The 17,374-nt window shown below is 43.6% G+C and overlaps 1 protein-coding gene across 4 annotated transcripts in view; it reads right to left on the bottom strand.

Annotated features, from left to right (window-relative positions):
* LOC100643418 (Krueppel-like factor 6) overlaps positions 1-17,374 on the bottom strand; it is a 290,325-nt gene that overhangs the window by 246,380 nt on the left and 26,571 nt on the right. The window contains exon 1 of one of the 4 annotated variants that reach the window (XM_020865740.2): positions 9,562-9,770. The exons of the other annotated variants lie outside the window; for them this stretch is intronic. Coding sequence (XP_020721399.1) covers positions 9,562-9,567 — 6 coding nt within the window. The 5' untranslated portion in view covers positions 9,568-9,770. Of the gene's footprint in view, positions 1-9,561; positions 9,771-17,374 lie in introns of those variants that run through there. 4 annotated transcript variants of the gene reach the window in all.

The following is a 17,374-nucleotide window of genomic DNA, read 5'->3' as shown; positions in this document are numbered from 1 at the left end:
GGAACGCAATGCCGTTAAAGATTTAAGGAGCGGACTGAAACGCCTCCTTCCGATTAAACGATAAAAGGGGAAATAAATGCGAGGCATGCGTTGCACACGCGGGCCTTTTGTCGCTTACACGACGAATAGGATCTTCGTGGTCGGTTGATTCTTCCAGATTTCGCCTTACGTGCCCGTCCACGACCGCGCGCGACTCCACGGGTCGAAATTCCACGAAATTGCAAATGCATCGAATTATTGGAATTCCTACGGTGATATTACTTTCGCCGTGCTCATCGACGATAATCGCGGTGGATAATCGAACGCAAGAATGTTCAATTTTGCAGCACGTAGCGGAGGAATGAACGTCAACGAGTCTGGTACTAATTATCTCACGCTTATAATTTTAATGCTGTGGGAGGTGGAAGATAAAAAGCTCCGCACAGCCGGCGGACAACTGTCCAACGAGCTGTCACGACTTCATGGGCTTATACGAGCCAGACGCACCGGTCACATATTTGTACAATTAATACGCGCGAGAGTACCGTAAAGCGTGGACCCAACCGGCCGGCACTGGCAAGGCATTAACGAAGACGGCTCGCCACGAGAAAAGTATCCGCGTAGGTGTTAAACGTAAGCACACACTAAGCGATAGCGTTTCCGAGAACCAACTTCAAACTGATTCTTATTATTAAATTTTAAGGCGCGGTCGCTTAAAGTGTCAGCCGATTGCGACGAAAGATTGCGAATAAAAGTATCTCAATCTCGAGCGATATGATTTATAAAACGCTACGAAAATTAACGACAAATATTTCAAAGTTACAGAGCAAATTATATCGAACGTAAACGCACGAAGCTGTACTACACACATATTTAGAAAACGTCTGATGGTACTAACGTACCAATTTGGGTGTACAAATACAACCGTGCATGAACGACACGGATGATGTATCCATAAGTTTAGATACCGGTTTTAAAGGCGTTTTAAGCCTGCAAACGTTTCAAGGCCGGGCCAAGATGGTTCCTCGAGTGCTGTTTCAAGGTGCCGGAACGTCCATTCGACGCGTACGTCGGCCAACGTATGTGGGTCAACCGTACGAAAAATTAACACGAGAAGCTCGTCAGAAACGGCGAAAAGAAATGTCGATGCCAATAACGCGGCGTGAATCACCCGTGTGTTCATCGATATTCCTCGTCCCTCCTTTGCGCTTCTCCTCTCGTTTGTCGCGACGAGCTACTGCTGGTCCTGCTACCTCTTACATATATCCATGCAAATTGATCGTTATTGGTCATTACGCTCGCGGTGCACCATCGTGTTGCTCGGCCGCTCGAAAATTACATTGACTTTTGCTACGTTTCACCAACGAGCGTTCGTTAACCACACGCGCGGTAAACGCTGCGCGAGCTGCAGCTCCACGTGTCCGATTAATTATGAATATGACGTCGAACTTAACTGTAACACCGTTGCACCGTATAGTGAGAGCCGATCTTATGCATATTATGCGCCATTATGTCGGACGATATTTGTATTATGCGCGTACGCTGGTCGCGTTAAGGCTGTCGCATGGGTGCGGTTGCCGTGCGGCACTGCACGCTTACGTATCGGACAACTATTCGAACGCCAGTCAAATCGCGACTGGATTTATCTCGGCTACGATCCGAATCATCGATGGATTGGAAACAGTCAGTTCCGTGTTTTAACTTTAAAATCGATCGCCTCGGAGGAATCGTTCGATGATCGCTAACGATTGATATAGTAAGAGTTATAAGGAGGAGAATCACAACCGATCGAATTTGTTGATTCGATGGTTAAATATGTATTGTAACGATTAATAACGAGTCAACAAACTGCTCCATTTATCGGTGCGCCACGATCGATAGCGTAGCGTGAACCACTCGCGGACAAAGTCGTTCTCAAGGGAATCGAGAGGAAAATGGCAGCTAATAGTAGAACGATTTCCCTGGATACGACAAGAAACACGATACGATACCAATCGGTCGTCCAACGGACTCGAACTTGACAGCAGTCGTTATTCAAATCGAACAATGCGCGTTTTTTTTTCACCGTTCGCCAACGTACGTTGCGACGGATTAAAGGAAAAAGAGATAAAACCTGCAGTGAGACCTTCCAATCGATCAATCCTCGATCGAGTAGCGGTCAACGATGGACGACGTGCTCGTATCGACCGTGTATTCGTAGCGCAATAAAATTAGCAGCATTTACAACAACGCCATCGAAGGAACAAAGCCCGTTCTACAATGCTCTACACTGTAAAAACTACTTTATTGCGGTTTGCACATAGGCGAGAGACTGCAAGTAATTATCACGCGACTAATTGACGCTTTGCTACTTTGTCGATTATACCGCTTCTCTAATTCGATCGTTCCTTTCTAGCAATGACTTACGAATCTGCTTAGTCCAGTGGCCCTGATGAATTACTAATGATACACGATCAATGATTTGCAGAACGTCCAAGCTTCAATCTCCACGAATTGATCTTTTCAATAAAGAATACATCCTAATGTTTATTATTAAAATTCTTCCCTTAACAGTCCTATTGCTTCAAAGCCGAACGAAAACACAGACACGGAAGCGTATCATAGCGATAATTATTAAGGTGGACACGAAAATTCTGCGGTCAAGAGATTTTTAAAAGATTTCGTTTTAAAAAAGCATCCGGTGAGTAGACAACGGTAACGGGAGATTTTTTTCCTTCCGTTTTCAACCTATTCCAGTCTACAGAGCGACTGGAATTCAAGCGTGACTCTATCGACATCTAGTTAATATAAAAGCGTTCACGCACATGGCAGCGCGTTATACAATTCAATCGGTATAGTATGCATACGCGTGTTACTTGCACGCCCGGCGCAATCGGAGCACGAGGCTTATTTCGAAACTTCGTACGAACGTTTGTTTATGCCCACATTCTCGGCAACCACTGATAAATTAATCTTTCATGCTAATACTTCCAGCCGGCTGACACAGTCCGTGTCTCGAAAGCACCGCGATTTCGTATCCCCGTGATCCCCGCATTAATTCTCGATCGCTTCCGGATTTCATTTGCCGGGGGAGGGGGGGAGTTAGTGGCTGGAAAATGTGTACGTTCATAGATTACGTAGAGGGGAAAAAAAGGAACCAGGTTATATACACGGACAAGCGTTCATTTACATCGAGCCGGCGCATTATGCGAAACGGTTGTTCCCCTCGGCCGTGGCGCGGCGAGCCGATTGTACGCTCGTGATTCGGCTCAAGATGCTCAACGTATTTCGTTGTTAATCTCCGAATATAATATAGGATATGACTATCTTTTACGAGCCTCGGGGTTAAAGACGCTTTAAAACGGAGAACATACGCTCGGTTTTGTCTAAAATATCGACGAGAGAAACAGAAAGAGCGAAGGAAGCATCGGTAATTTATTATTTCTATATTACATATCGCTAAACGATTCCGTTGTAACTTCGTACTTCTTCACTTGTGTCTTCGTTAGAAACGTTCCAGCTGTTAATCGGGTTAATTTCCATTCCAGTCAGAGTTCCTTGGACGAGAATAACGCGGTATAAAAACTTTCAATACGAAGTAAAAGCCGGTAGCTTTTAACGTTAAAATTTAGAGGAATAGATTTAACGAGATTACGTAGGAAGAAACAAATGATCGTAGTTTATAGATGCAATGCATCTCGTACGATGCGTTCTGCATACAACGATCCTTGTCGACGATCCAATCGCTGACGCGGCGATACTTTAGGTCTAATGTCAAGGTTATGCCTATCCAGACAGAAACGTCGTAAACGGCTTTCCATGCGCGGTGGCGCGGCGGAGAGAACACGGAACACGGAAAAGGAAAAGTTGGACGATAAACGAACTGATGGACTTTCCCATGCTCCACCTCCACGGGAGAGCCGTAAACGTCTTGTCTCTCGATTTAAATGTCCCGGCATCTACTGGGTTGGGCAGATCCAACAGTCGTAGCCATTGCCGCGCCCTCGTGCGTCTCTACGTGTTACGCTGTCGCATTGGCGCAGAATATGACGGATTTGCTTTCATCTCGGTTCTCTATTACGCGACGTATTTCGTGCGTGACGTAACTAAAATTTTATCTTGGAAGAAAAATGTTCGACAATCGAATAAACAACGAAACAGAGTTACTCGATATACAAAAAATAACACATCGTTTGAATTAAGTTTTTTGCCGATCAAATTTTTATTTTTGTAGCTTTTGGAAATTCGTCGCTGTGTATCAATCGGTTGTAAATCGTTTTCGTCATTTACTCGAGTATGTACTTCAAAGACGACTGAGTAAACGATAAATTGGAAACAATGCTGAATTCTCTGTTCAAGGCTGATAAGGAAGGTTAAATGTTAATGTTACGTTGACAAGTGTCACGGTTACCTAATCAAGAACAGTCGCACTCCGGCGATAAGCGTAATTATTACGTAGCTACGAGCATTTCACGTGGAAACGCAGTAAAATATGCTTATACGAACAGATGCTTCGCTTTCGAGAAGTTACGATTGCATATATGAAGATACAGTATATAAAGATAGATAGAAGCACTGTTTTACATCGCGTCCATAATAATCTGCTATTCTTAAGCTAAGTTACAACCGTTTGGCACGCGAAGAATCGATCTCCCTTTTTCCTGGCCTATATACCACGGTGAAATCTTAATAAAAAATACTTTACGCGATACTCCGTATTAAAAAATGTAGGTTGGATTAACAAAGCTTGAGGTGAAAGTCGAATAAATTATATCTTTTCGTATGATACGCAAAAATTGAAAAATATCGTATCAACCGGGTGTAACGAACGTTCGCTTCGCGAAAGCGTCGAATAACAGACGATCGTTTAAAACTACGGAAACGTTTGACACGAACATTAAAAAGTATGATGATATTTGAAATTTGCAAATCTATAAGCGAAACCTTGAAATTAATATTCGTACGCATGCAGCTCATCGCGGTTAATAATAATTTCATGAAGGTCGCAAATGAAAAAGGCTGTATTAAAGGAAACTCGAACGCTCACCGGTAACTCGTACGTTATACACCGTAGTATTACATTCCTGTTACATTCTCTCTATCGCAACCGCGGTGTATAAGAGCCAGAAAGTACGAGAGACTTTTACGAGGGGCAATGAATGTCCGTACGAGGAAGTTCCGTGAAGTTCGCCCATATATTATTGAGAACTTATTAGAATTAATTAACTTTTCACCCGTACACCATATCGCTTATTAGCCTCGACGACCTGGTTGGTCGTTGACGTCGTCGCAGCGACGTTTCCATTATCGATGCTCCTCGAATTTATTTGAAATTACGTTGGTTTACGTCGCGGTGTAACACGCAACTTTAATAAACAACGTAAGATCAACCTCGTTCGGATGCTCGCGCGATCTCGTTGAATCGAGGACAAATCGATGCGAACTTTCGCAAAACGCTCCTTAACTTCGCTCATCGTCTCGTTCGAGCGATGCTAATCCCTTTCAACGATCAAGGAAGAAGATTAACAGGGGAGAAAAAGATCGAGAGAAACGTCAGAGTTGCTCGAAAAGAACGGAACACCAAGAGCGGTAACTGAACGAAAGGTGGAGAGAATGGGAAGAGGTAGGAGGGAAGGTGAGGTCGAGGTGATTCGCGGCGAGGCGAGGCGAGGCGAGGCAAGGTGAGCTCGGACCCACCTGCAATTATCCGGTCTAATGAGCAAACAGTCTGTTCTACCCCTCTCTTTCTCTCGAGTTCCCTTGTTGCCCGTTTCTCTCGATTCTGCTCGGTAGACGGCCCATCAGAAACGCGTGTACTTGACTCTGCTCTACCAACAACCTTCCACGGTCGTATCCTCCTCCACCTCCTTCCTCTTCTTCCTTTTGCCCCAACCTTCACCTCCACCTCTGCCAGTCCGATGCAGGTTAATGAAGATTATTAAATTAGTACCTCTCACGGGCAGTTTTTCCACCGGACAAACGTACCAGTGGCTTTGCCGCTCCCATCGATACACCGTCAGCCTTTCAGGAGAGCCAACTGGTTCGTTAACGTCCGTACACGCTGCTCTCTCCCACTTAGAGCAGCATTACAAAGAGCCAGGACTGAAAAATGGAGCTCGAACCTCGGTGATGCCGGTGATGGTGGAAAAAAGAGAGCAACCAGACCGAGATAAATGCGAGGTACACGATCGAGAGTACAGCCTGGACAGCAGAGAACGAACCGACTATCCCATGGACTGCTACGGACCCTGAGAATCACACAGACCTGAGATTTCAAGAGTTTCAGACTCGGGTCAAAGGGCAGCCCCGTTTAACGACACGTGGAGGGCAGCATAGCGGGTACGTTGACCCTTGATTTCTTGATTTCAGAAATAGAAATGATTCGGCATAATTGAATCAAGAGGGACGGAGCTGAGTTAAAAGCAGATGGGTCAGCTAGCGAAGAAGCTAGGTGGGACGAAGAGACACTGATTACAATGAAAATCATCTAAACGTATATAACTACAATTTTTGCACGGAAGGAAAGATTAATAAAACGATTCAAATGTATACTAGAAGGATTAGAAATACATACATATTTGCCAAATAATAATAAAATTGAAAAGTTAAAAAAGTGCTTGGAAATATGTATCAAGAAAATGAGCTTTCGTACAAATTTTAACAACTTATACGTTTATAACAAAAGAAGTTTGTTCAATAGTTCATCCGAAGAAAATAATTATTTCGCCGTGTTTCAAGCTGGCAGACAGCATCAGATTTCTCGGACGAACGCCTTCCGTCCTTCGACGTACGAAATGGTCTCTCGAACGGAGGAGAGGAAGACGACGATCAAGGCGTCGTTCAAGCAGGATGCACTCATCCTACCTGGACTGTCCGCCACGCCCGCCATTCACCTTCAACTTGGTCTCTCTGTCGCGGAACAAACGCGTGTGTTGTAACCGAGGCACACAGACGATGCACACAGCGAGCCAAAGCGGCTGAAAAGCAGCGCAGAAAATAGCAAACCGCGGAGAGGAGACGAACGCCAACGGCGGCTGATAAATACCAGAATCGAAACCAGTCTCCGACAAATTGTCCCGGATTAACGCGAGCCTATTGCTTTCCACGAACGACAGAAAATCGTACTGGCAGAAAAACGCACCGGCGACGTATTTATGGACTCGTCGAGCGCGTTACGAAGTAATTTGTTCCGGAATCTCGTGGTTCGGTAAACGATTCGACGCTAACGTTTATCGCCCCCGTTAACATCCAATCGTAAACAATTCGCCCGACCATTCGTCCCTGTTTTAACAGAAAGCTTATAGAAAAGTACTTTTTCCTTATTCGTGTCTCTTTTTTCGCTATTTCGCGGTCTCGAAATTGCGACGAATTTTAGTAGCTCTTCCGTAATCGCGATTTATTCGGCGACCATATCGATTATAAATATCTTCGAAAGTTTATAATATATCGTCGCTCTGGTTCTTAACTGTTCTATTTTCGCTGGTTTCTAAACGAAGAGGACTGAGTTTAAAGTTAATGAAGTTTAATATTATCGCGCGAACTTGGGACTTAAAAAGCTACATAATCGTTGTTTTCCGATTGTAAGTGAAGCTTCCATCGTATTATCGTGAATTCGTAATCCTTTGCACCGATCAGACGTATGTGCACCGATTAATTACATTTTTTTGAAAAACGAAATTAGGACAATTAAGAAGCAGGGCGATGATAAGTAGCTAATGATCAAACAATTTTCGAACGTATGGGTAAATAGAGATTCGTATCGTAGAGCGTGGAGAATGATTCGATACGATCGTTATTGTGATTTGCGAGAAACAAAGAGCTCATCTAAGCCGACACGCAGCTACCGTATCTCTAAAGTAGACGGTCGAGTCTGCAACGGAGATCGAATATACAGAGAACCGTAACGCTTTAATAGCACTGGCTTGCATTTATTCCGACAGTCCATAACTCCGCGACTCGTAATTGCCATAATTATGCGACCGCTGGTAATTGTGGTCGATCGGAAAGGAATTGGGAGGAGACGACAGTGCACGAGACTTTCCACGTCGCGTCCTTTTCGATGTTCCGAAGTGGACGTTACATTTTTTTTTCACTTACATGTTTTCTTCTCGTAAAATTTGGTAATCTCGATTAATTTCGCATACGAGGAAATGGCAAGAGTGGAATCCGAGATTACTGTCATCAGAGGGCCGCTAATAATCGTGGACAAGAAGCCACGAGGACACGCGATCAAGAAATATATTCCACGCATTCCAGCGTGTTTTCAGTGTGTACGAGCAAACGTACATTTTTCGTTGCTGCAAGTTCGATACTTATAGGGAATTTCGCGTGTAATTTTCTGGGAAAACACGAGGTTGCGACATTATACGCGGGTTGATTACAGTGGTTACGGTATAGCCCGTAATCGCTATCGATTAAGAAGCACAGAGATCTATAATATATAAAATGTTGAGGGCTATTGTGTTATAATTAATAATTTCTCCGCACCTCCCTCGAGCCATAATTCCGAGCAATCTGTTGTATCTGCTTACGTTGAAATAACTCCCTATATAAAACACTTTACTACTTGACTCCTCAATTGGAAACCGCAAAAGCCACAATGATCGTGTCCCAAGAAATTTCGCTTCTGGCCAACTGGTGCATAAATCTTTTTCGAATTGAAAGGAAAATTGCCTCGAACGCCTTACCAGACGAAACTCGTACCGTGTTGTATACTCTCCGCGTATACTATATCGGGCAACACCTGAAAGTTTCCAACGATCTTTCGATGATCAAACCGAAGATTAGAAGAGCCGTACGTAGTTTTTCAACGAATTTTTTTTATCTCTTCGTGTAAAGGTAATCGAATTACGCGAACCTAGGTATTACCTTGCGTATTGGAAGAAAAGGAAGGTGAGAACGATACATTGTCTGGGCCCACGATGTTGATAAAGGCTTAGCCGATGTTTAAACGAGTTGAAACCTTTGGTCGGGTGCAGCTGCGGAAATGTCCGCTGAAACGAGGTGAAGGCTACCAGATGCAGATACACGCGGATAGGCGCGTATTAAGGTACACAGACGTGCACGCTAACGTCAGTGTCGGCGTTAGGCCGCTTAAAGAAGCTACGGCGATGCTTAACAGTGCATAAGTAAGTAACTAACAAGCGAGTTGCATAACACCGCGGCCGTCGCCGCCGCCGCGATGTACACCGGGTGCCGAGAGTTCGTGTAAGACGTTAAGGTCTCCCGGCACGGCAACACCACGTCGGCTACCTATCAGCGATTGCGTTAACCTTAAGGCGATACCGCCTTCTACACATATATGTAGGTACATATACCTGATACACTCGTTCCACATACGAACCGCTGCCGCCGCGCGATATCGTACGTACTAGTTCGAACATTCGATCGTTTCCCGCTATGACGCGCGATATATTTCGCGAATAAAATTTTTTAATCGTATACGCGATTCAATACCGATAAAGTGGAACAAATTGCGAGACGATGAGGAACTCGGAGGAACGAGCTGCGGATGTAAGAGTAGAAAGAAATACGTTTGACGAGAAATCGCGGTAATACGGCGGCAAGACGAAGTTTACGTTTTAATCGATTTTTACTCCTTACCACCATCGTAATCTGGTCCGACTAATTGCTTCTACGAATCCAGAGGAGGCGCGTTTCCCGCAACAGGTGAACAAACCATTATCGAGCAATCCACGAGGACGACGAACGACAGATAACAAAAAAAAAAAAAAGATACAAAAGACTTTCCAAGGAACGAACGACACCCGGTATGTAGGCGAACCACGCGACGTATCGTGCGACACAGGAGTAGGGCGTGCCTGCAGTCGCTGCACACTGCGCAGTTTGTTGTACGCGCTGCAATCGTCCGTATGTACCGAGATGTGAGAGTTACACGAGCCATGTACGTGAACGCACATGCGTACGCAAACAGCTGAGCGAGCGGCGCGCAACGACGAGCCAAACTTTTACGCGACCAAACGTATCTAACGAGAACGTTTCTTCACGAGCCGTCGAAAACCTGGTCAAAATGAGACGCGATGGCCAGCCACGTAGAGCGTATTACGCATACGGGAGAATACGAGTACGTTAGGTGTGACGCGCGACTGATGCTTCCTACGAGTTTATTTTTAGAGTCAATCAATGGGACAGAGTTACCACGATGCTACGAATTTTTCTCGAATGCCGAGAATTTTGAAATCTTACGCGTTTTTCAGCATTTCAAATATTTTAGCGTTCGCCTTCAACGTTCCGATTTTGCGTCGATAAGGCTGACTCAATGAGCAAAATTTGTCGTTTCACCTTCGTTTAGAATAAATGCCTAACAGATGAGCAACTGTCTTCTAGATAAACAGCTTTGAGACCAAACGCTCGTATAGTTTTTCACTCGAATGTTTCGCGACTTGCGTAGATTTAGAAACGATTACTGATAAGATGACAAGAGCATCTTCTTTGCACTCGGGGCAAAATGCCAAGTTGTCGACGCTATGGAACGTTCGACTATTTCAACGAACAATGCGCGAGAAAATAGACGTTTGATAATAACCTTCGATTGTAGACTGTCTAACGAATAATAATAATATCGTGAAAATAGGAAGAACGTGTTTTTCAATATGAAAGTGAAAACGATGGATAAAATGCTTTCAATCGGAAAGCTTTCTAATTAATTTTCGCAAGATCACCCGTTAACGAATCTCTTTCGCAATTTTCATCCGTTGCATCTTTCTTATCTTCGGCTCGAGATACGGTGCTCCGGCAATTGTTCGCCGCTTGTAGCTTATGATTAATCATGCGTGACAAATTTATCATGTTAACTCGGTTGTAACTAATCTGTAATTTTCTTGCCGATCACAATTATCTTTTTACGCGGCGACAGTCGCCTCCAAACAGGTCGCGTCTAACCTATCGTTCTCGTTTCGCGAGTTAACGCGGGAGTGCCCGGGAAACCATTAAGAAAACCGTGTCGAAGCGTTCAGCGTCGTTGTCCGATAATAATCGACGCGTACGTGTAATTCTAGTTCGCAGATTCGCAACTGTCCAAACGAGAGCCAAGAGTTGACCAACTTTTTACTCGATCGACGAATTTTCACTCGTAAAAGCAAAAGGTATCGGAATGAGCATAAAACGATTTGATATAGCAACGAATCACACCGTAGATGACGTTCCTGCCGTAGTCGAGAAGCATGGAGCGTGTCGGTGGCAAGGGTCCCCCTACTTCCGGCGAACCATATCCGGCAGAACGCCCACCTATATCTCGGTCCGCCAGACCGTGCACACTCCCTACTGCCACAATCTACTCTATCGTCGTCCAATTGTAATAGATATTCTAGCCAGACGAAATTGTTCGACAGTTGTACGCGACGATAATAAAAATTGATTCCTCGTCGGCGGAACCCATTGACGTTCCCATTTGTCAAGTTTCATCTTTGAAAGAATTCGGCCAAGATACGCGGAGAAGACACGCCGAACGGAAATGGAGACCTGGCTTGCATAATAGGTACATATTTTATTGCCACTGTTTGATGGAGACAAACATTTCTAAGAATGAACGTACATAAGAAGAAGAGGAATGAAAAATGAAATTCGCGTCCTCGGAAGTGGATTTCGAGCGAGTCTCGATAAAGTAGAACGCATCCTCGGGAAACGTGGGTGGAATAATTTATTCTCGCTCGCAAATCCGTCCAAGACTTTACCGGACGCGCAAAGTTTCGTACACGTAGTATCCAAGGTTTTCTACGAAGAACCGCTTTAAATAAGATCTTGAACAAGCAAATAGACATCGTAATACGTAATGCGAATCTGGCACGGTGGAAGAAAGGGTGATTTAGAAACTTGTAAGTGGTCGGCTCGCCGGAACGCTCATCGATAGAAATTCGATCGAGACGTAAACAACTTCACGAAGACGATGTAAAAAGAAAGGGGAATGGGCAAAAACGATATTATGAAACTGCAAAAAGGTTGTGCGTGCCGCGGCACATGCCCCGATGCATATAATGCCGGCAAAAACTTGTAACGTCTGTTCTCGACCGTCATCTGCCGATTCGATCGCGTCAGTCTAACCGTACGTTCATCCAGCTTGGAATCTAATGTAAAAATCAAACTCGATATAAACACGAGGCCGCTAAAGAGGACCCGGTGCGGCGTACCGCGTCAAATAAAATCAATCGCCTCTAATAAAAACTTACATAACGTTAGTCGAACGTCTTGGAAGATTACTATCCACCTGTATCGAAGCGGAATTGCCAATTTTCCCGTTGGTTAATAAGCCTGGCGGCCGGGTCGAATCTCACGTGTTCGTTGCTAGATAGGCGCTAGAAGACTTACGTAAGAGGTGGTGATCTTTCAACTGAAATCTGTTCGATTTTACGCGCCAATATTTATCGTAGCCACATCACGTTATCGTAATTAACTTGGCTGCAGAGTAATCCGACTCGCGAAGAATACGCGCGATATGCGACTCGAGTCGGGCAATTTTATCCAATCCACGTGGGTGTCCGCGTATGGACCAGCGCGAAGGTCTCCAACCACATGACGCAACCAGGAAAGTAACCAGTAACTGATAAAGCCGATAAACGATAAAGAACCTTTCAACCCTGTTCCGATCGTGCCATTAACCATGAGCGATACGACAAAAGTGACCAACCGTTGCTGCAGAACTCCAGCTGGTACATTCGATAGGATTTATCGGTCGAATGACATTGTTTTCTAAACGCTTATTTAGTTTATTATCTCAATAGGCTGCTTAGAATCGCGATTTCCATTAATCGGCAAAGGTATCTGTAATGTACTGCATAAGCTGCGTAAGCTACGTACGACTTGATTTAAACGGTATGTTTCACCGGTAATTTGTTCATTTTCAAGTATGCGTAGACAGGAATGTTAGCAGAAATGAAAATGATAAAGGAACGAATATAATTGCAGGTCGTTGGATAAATTGCTTCGGTAAATCGTTCAAACCGAGGCAATGTCGGACGGAATAAGTTATCGCATCGTATTTCGACACGTTTCGACCGGCGAGCTTAGATTAACGTCGACGATGGACACGCCGCGTTACCAATGGAACGTACAAAAACTTCGCAGAAAATCACTCGAGGCTTCGAGCATGAACTATTCGTGCGCTCGCAAGAATTCCCAGACACGATGCAAGTAGCAACAACCGATAACTGTCCTTATCGTATTTCTACGCTTGCACAGGGTCAGCGTTCTGCTATCTGTTAATCATTTCGGTTTGCATGTGCAAGTAGTTCTCGAGTTTCCAATTACACGTAACAAGGAACCGGTTACTCGAACGATATGCTATATCAGCGGAGACAATAAACCAAGAACAACAGACACCGGCTGAACCTGTAATTGCGAACGTTCGTAAAAATCGTCGAACTTGAATCTTCCTTCGTCTCGTAACTCCTACCTCAATTAGTCATTGACTCGTTCTCGAGCCTCTGTTATCGTTAAAATACCGATACCTTTCCACCTGTCGGTGACGTGTAGCCAACGCAAAAATCAGCGACCTCGTCTCCACAAACATCGCGTCAGATACGAAACGTGTATACGAGTTATTAACCGATGAAAATTACAAGCGTGCGTTGTCGAGCTCGCAATCGGGGCATAGAGTCAGACATTCCCAAGACGTCTAAGTCAACGGTGCGTTAGGGCAAAGCTAACTCGAAGTCAATGTACACTAACCATTTGTCATGCTTGGTTACTGCGTGCTTGGCTATCGAAGTGACTTCATAAACTCACGAGAGAACACCTGCGGCGCGTGAGGATGCTCGCATACCTTCTATCCAAGTGTCAACCTACCTGTTACCTAAACAATCTGACACCGCGAAGCTTAACTCGTGGGGATCTCTAAACAAATCGATAGCCGATTCTATCGGCGATCCTTCCATCGTCTTCCGTAACTCTTTTTAGATTCTATCCGAGTGGAGAATTCGTGAAAGTTGGCAAGTTTACCGCGTGCGACTCTCGTGCACCACGCGTGGAATGTACCGATGAAATTACACAGATGCGTTTGAACGTGCTAGGAAGTGACACGGCGAAACGCTAGAAACAAAAACCGTCTTCCACGGTTCAACGCAACAACGGTTTGCAGAAACACTTTTTACCGGTATGATAAAATGAAGGTGTAACATTCCGTACGATAAACTCGAGGAAATCAACGCTGCGAAGTTTCCTTTTTCGAACGTTCTGCGGTCGGAAAAAAATTCCCAACGATTCGACTCCTACTTGAAATTCGATAACACCTCAAACGAAGCTTAAGTCGAGAGCTGCGAATATTTTTTGAATGCGTTGCCTCCGATGTCGTACGAAGAAATTAAAGGAAGAAAGAGAAGAACGTAAGGATGTTAATTCGCTTGAAGTTTATGTTTGAACGTGCGTATTCGCAGAGGAAGTTAACAGAACGCTTTACCACTGAACACAACGCAAATCCACTGAATCCATTCTGTTGTCCGAACGAATCGTAACGGCTTGATGGAACCCTAGAGATAGAAACGGCAATATATGATCTCAACAGACATCGCGTAGTCAGCTATAAAACGGACGTAAAATAATGTCCGACATTCGAATTACAAAACACGTGTAACTTTGGTGGCGAGCATCGTTCAGTTGCTCGTAAAATGCCAACGCGAGATACGATTCACCCATATGCACTTTGGATTACGTTCTCATTTTACAGGATTTGAGTTTAAACAACGATGATACGTAAAATCGTAGCTTCTCTATTCTCAAAGGGTTCAACAGGGATGCATCTTTGATCTTTACTATTACGTTCACGAACTTCGGATTTCTCTCGATGTAGGAAATTTGTGTCGAATAAGGAAACGACCGTGTGTACATGCAAAGTCAGAGTAATTCCTTTATCGGGCGACAGATTCGAATTTAGTATCCGAGACGTTACATCAATTGCAAACGCGACACGTAAGTGTCGGATAAACGAGACGATTCCGTAACAAGAGTATTCACACCCACCGAAAGTCAAGAATAAAATTCGCGATCCGTAGCGACGCGCAACGATACAGTACGCGAGACATAAAAGGAACAACAATTATTCAGTGTTGCCGCAAGGAAGTCACCCACCAGGGCCTCATGCTGAGACGATCACGTTCCGTGGACCGGTTCACCGTACGATATCGTGAAATCCCGTAACTACAACGGACGTAACCTCGCTGAACGGGATCGAAATTTCTCCGAAGAATTGGATTATCAATTATTCCGACTCTTCCTGAAATTATTTCAATTTTTTTTCATATCGCACCGTTAATGTTACGTTATCGCGACCCTATGCAGTTTAACTTCTTTCGTAATAACAATGTCCCTCGAATAACAATACTCATATCGATAGGTAAAATAATGCAAGAGCGCGATCTACAGAAATGTACGCTTATAGTTTATTCGATTGGGCAGCTATAAGAGCTAACGATGAGTGGCGATTTTAATTATAAACAGACACGTAACTGGCCAAGAGATAGTAAGACTACACATCTCTACGCTCAAGAATTTAATAAATCATTTTCCAACTGAGATATAAGGCGAGAACTCTTAACAAGAGGTGTAACCGCTACCCTACGATACGCAAGGAATGCGATATATCTTGCATTTGCAATTCGCTTTTTGATAATTATGGACGGACATATCGCACAAGCATGCTTCTTACTCAGGATTCCTTTTACGTAACGAGCATTTTATTGAAACGCGATACCGAGCGCCGTACGTTCTTCGCGAACTCGACGATAGCTTGAAAATTCCTGAAAAGTGGAAAATTGAAAGTGACGTGACGTGAGAACTATATCGCGATATACGATCGTAACAGTTACCGATGAAAACAGATCTACGACGTATGGGAAGGAACGCGTTCAAATATTAATCGACGTGAACGCGCCAACGTTGCCTTCTTATTTTTCCAATGGCGAACTGGTGGCATAAATCGTTCTTGAAACGAGTGCAACATCAAAGCAGCGATAAATCGTAGCAATGGATCTCGCGGATTAATTCTTCCGATATAGACAGCACATTTAATGCAGTTACCGTTCTGTCGAGGATATATTCGCGATCGCAACCGGCATTAATTCCGTGCTAATAAACCTTAATGACGGCTAACGTGCGCGTAGGAAGCTCGCTAATGACCCTCCAATGATACAACTTTCTTGTAGGTATTATCGATAATTTCGTACTTTCGCTTTTCGTGTCTCCTCGTTTCCTCGGCGATTTTCCTTCATATCAAACTTCCCGTCGATAATTCCCTATCGTTAACGTCGCTTCTTTTAATCCGAATTTGAATTCTTCTTTACGAATATGATTGCGCAATAGTAAATTTCCTTCATCGATTAACGATCGTTTCGATATACACCTGTTTACGAGTTAAGCGTACGAGTATATTATCACTTTGTTCGTGTCTTTGGCACATTTATCACTCGTGTCGGATATAGGCAGCGTTATATGCAACCATCTGATTCCGTGGCAACACTTTAAACATCGAAGAGGTAATTGAAATTGCCTCTCTGTGGTACTTTCAGAAAACTGAGAATACACATACTGTTACTCTGTGCTTTTTTTCCTCCTGATGAAATATGAAATATTTGATGCGCGGTACATATAATTTTATTACGCTCAAAAGATCACAAAGTGGTATGAAAATTTTCGAGAACAGGTTCCGGTAAAAATTTATTACATTTTTTACGTTCCCAGGGCAACCGGGTAATTTAAGTTTCAACAATTAAGCTGATCTTTCGTGAAATAAGCTGCAACGGGTGGTTGTCGGTAGCAAGAGGTTTGATTGATCATTAATAAACATTAATGCCCAACTTTAAATTGGAGGCTCGTTCGATCGATACAGAATTTATATCAGAGCTTTCTCCAAAGCAATCACGAAGAATTCTTCATCGGCACTCGATAATTATTCACGTAATAACTCATGTCGCGAGTCGAACGATAATTCATACGTCACCTTGTAAGCCGTAAATTACGTTATTAGCGTTTTAATTGCATGGTTATCGATTTATTCGGATACGCAATATCGTTAAAAGTCACACACGGCGTTAGTGACCTTTAGCTTTTAGCCACACGCGGCACAACTTAGAAGCAATAAAGTATTACGATCATCGATTTGTTTTTTAAGAATGCCATATTTATTTTTCATGGTTGTTAAATAGTTGTTATGAAATGTTAACTGATTCGAGAAACTCATAAATCTAATCGGATATTGTATCGTCATACTTTATATCTACGTTAATCGTTTACTACTTTCCATAAAGCAAACCGTGTCTCAAGTTATTTAATCTTCTCGTTCCAATTTTTATATTTTCAAATGTACCTTAGTTAAAAGCAATACGCTTTCTACGTCGCGAGAAACTTCTTTAGCCCTGCGGCATCAAATAAGATTTTTTCATGTGATCCGATTGTTCCTTAATATCGTTTG

The sequence above is a fragment of the Bombus terrestris genome, chromosome 12 (genome assembly GCF_910591885.1).
Source record: "Bombus terrestris chromosome 12, iyBomTerr1.2, whole genome shotgun sequence".
NCBI classification, from domain to species: Eukaryota; Metazoa; Arthropoda; class Insecta; order Hymenoptera; family Apidae; genus Bombus; species Bombus terrestris.
This window is presented reverse-complemented; position numbering and strand designations above follow the sequence as displayed.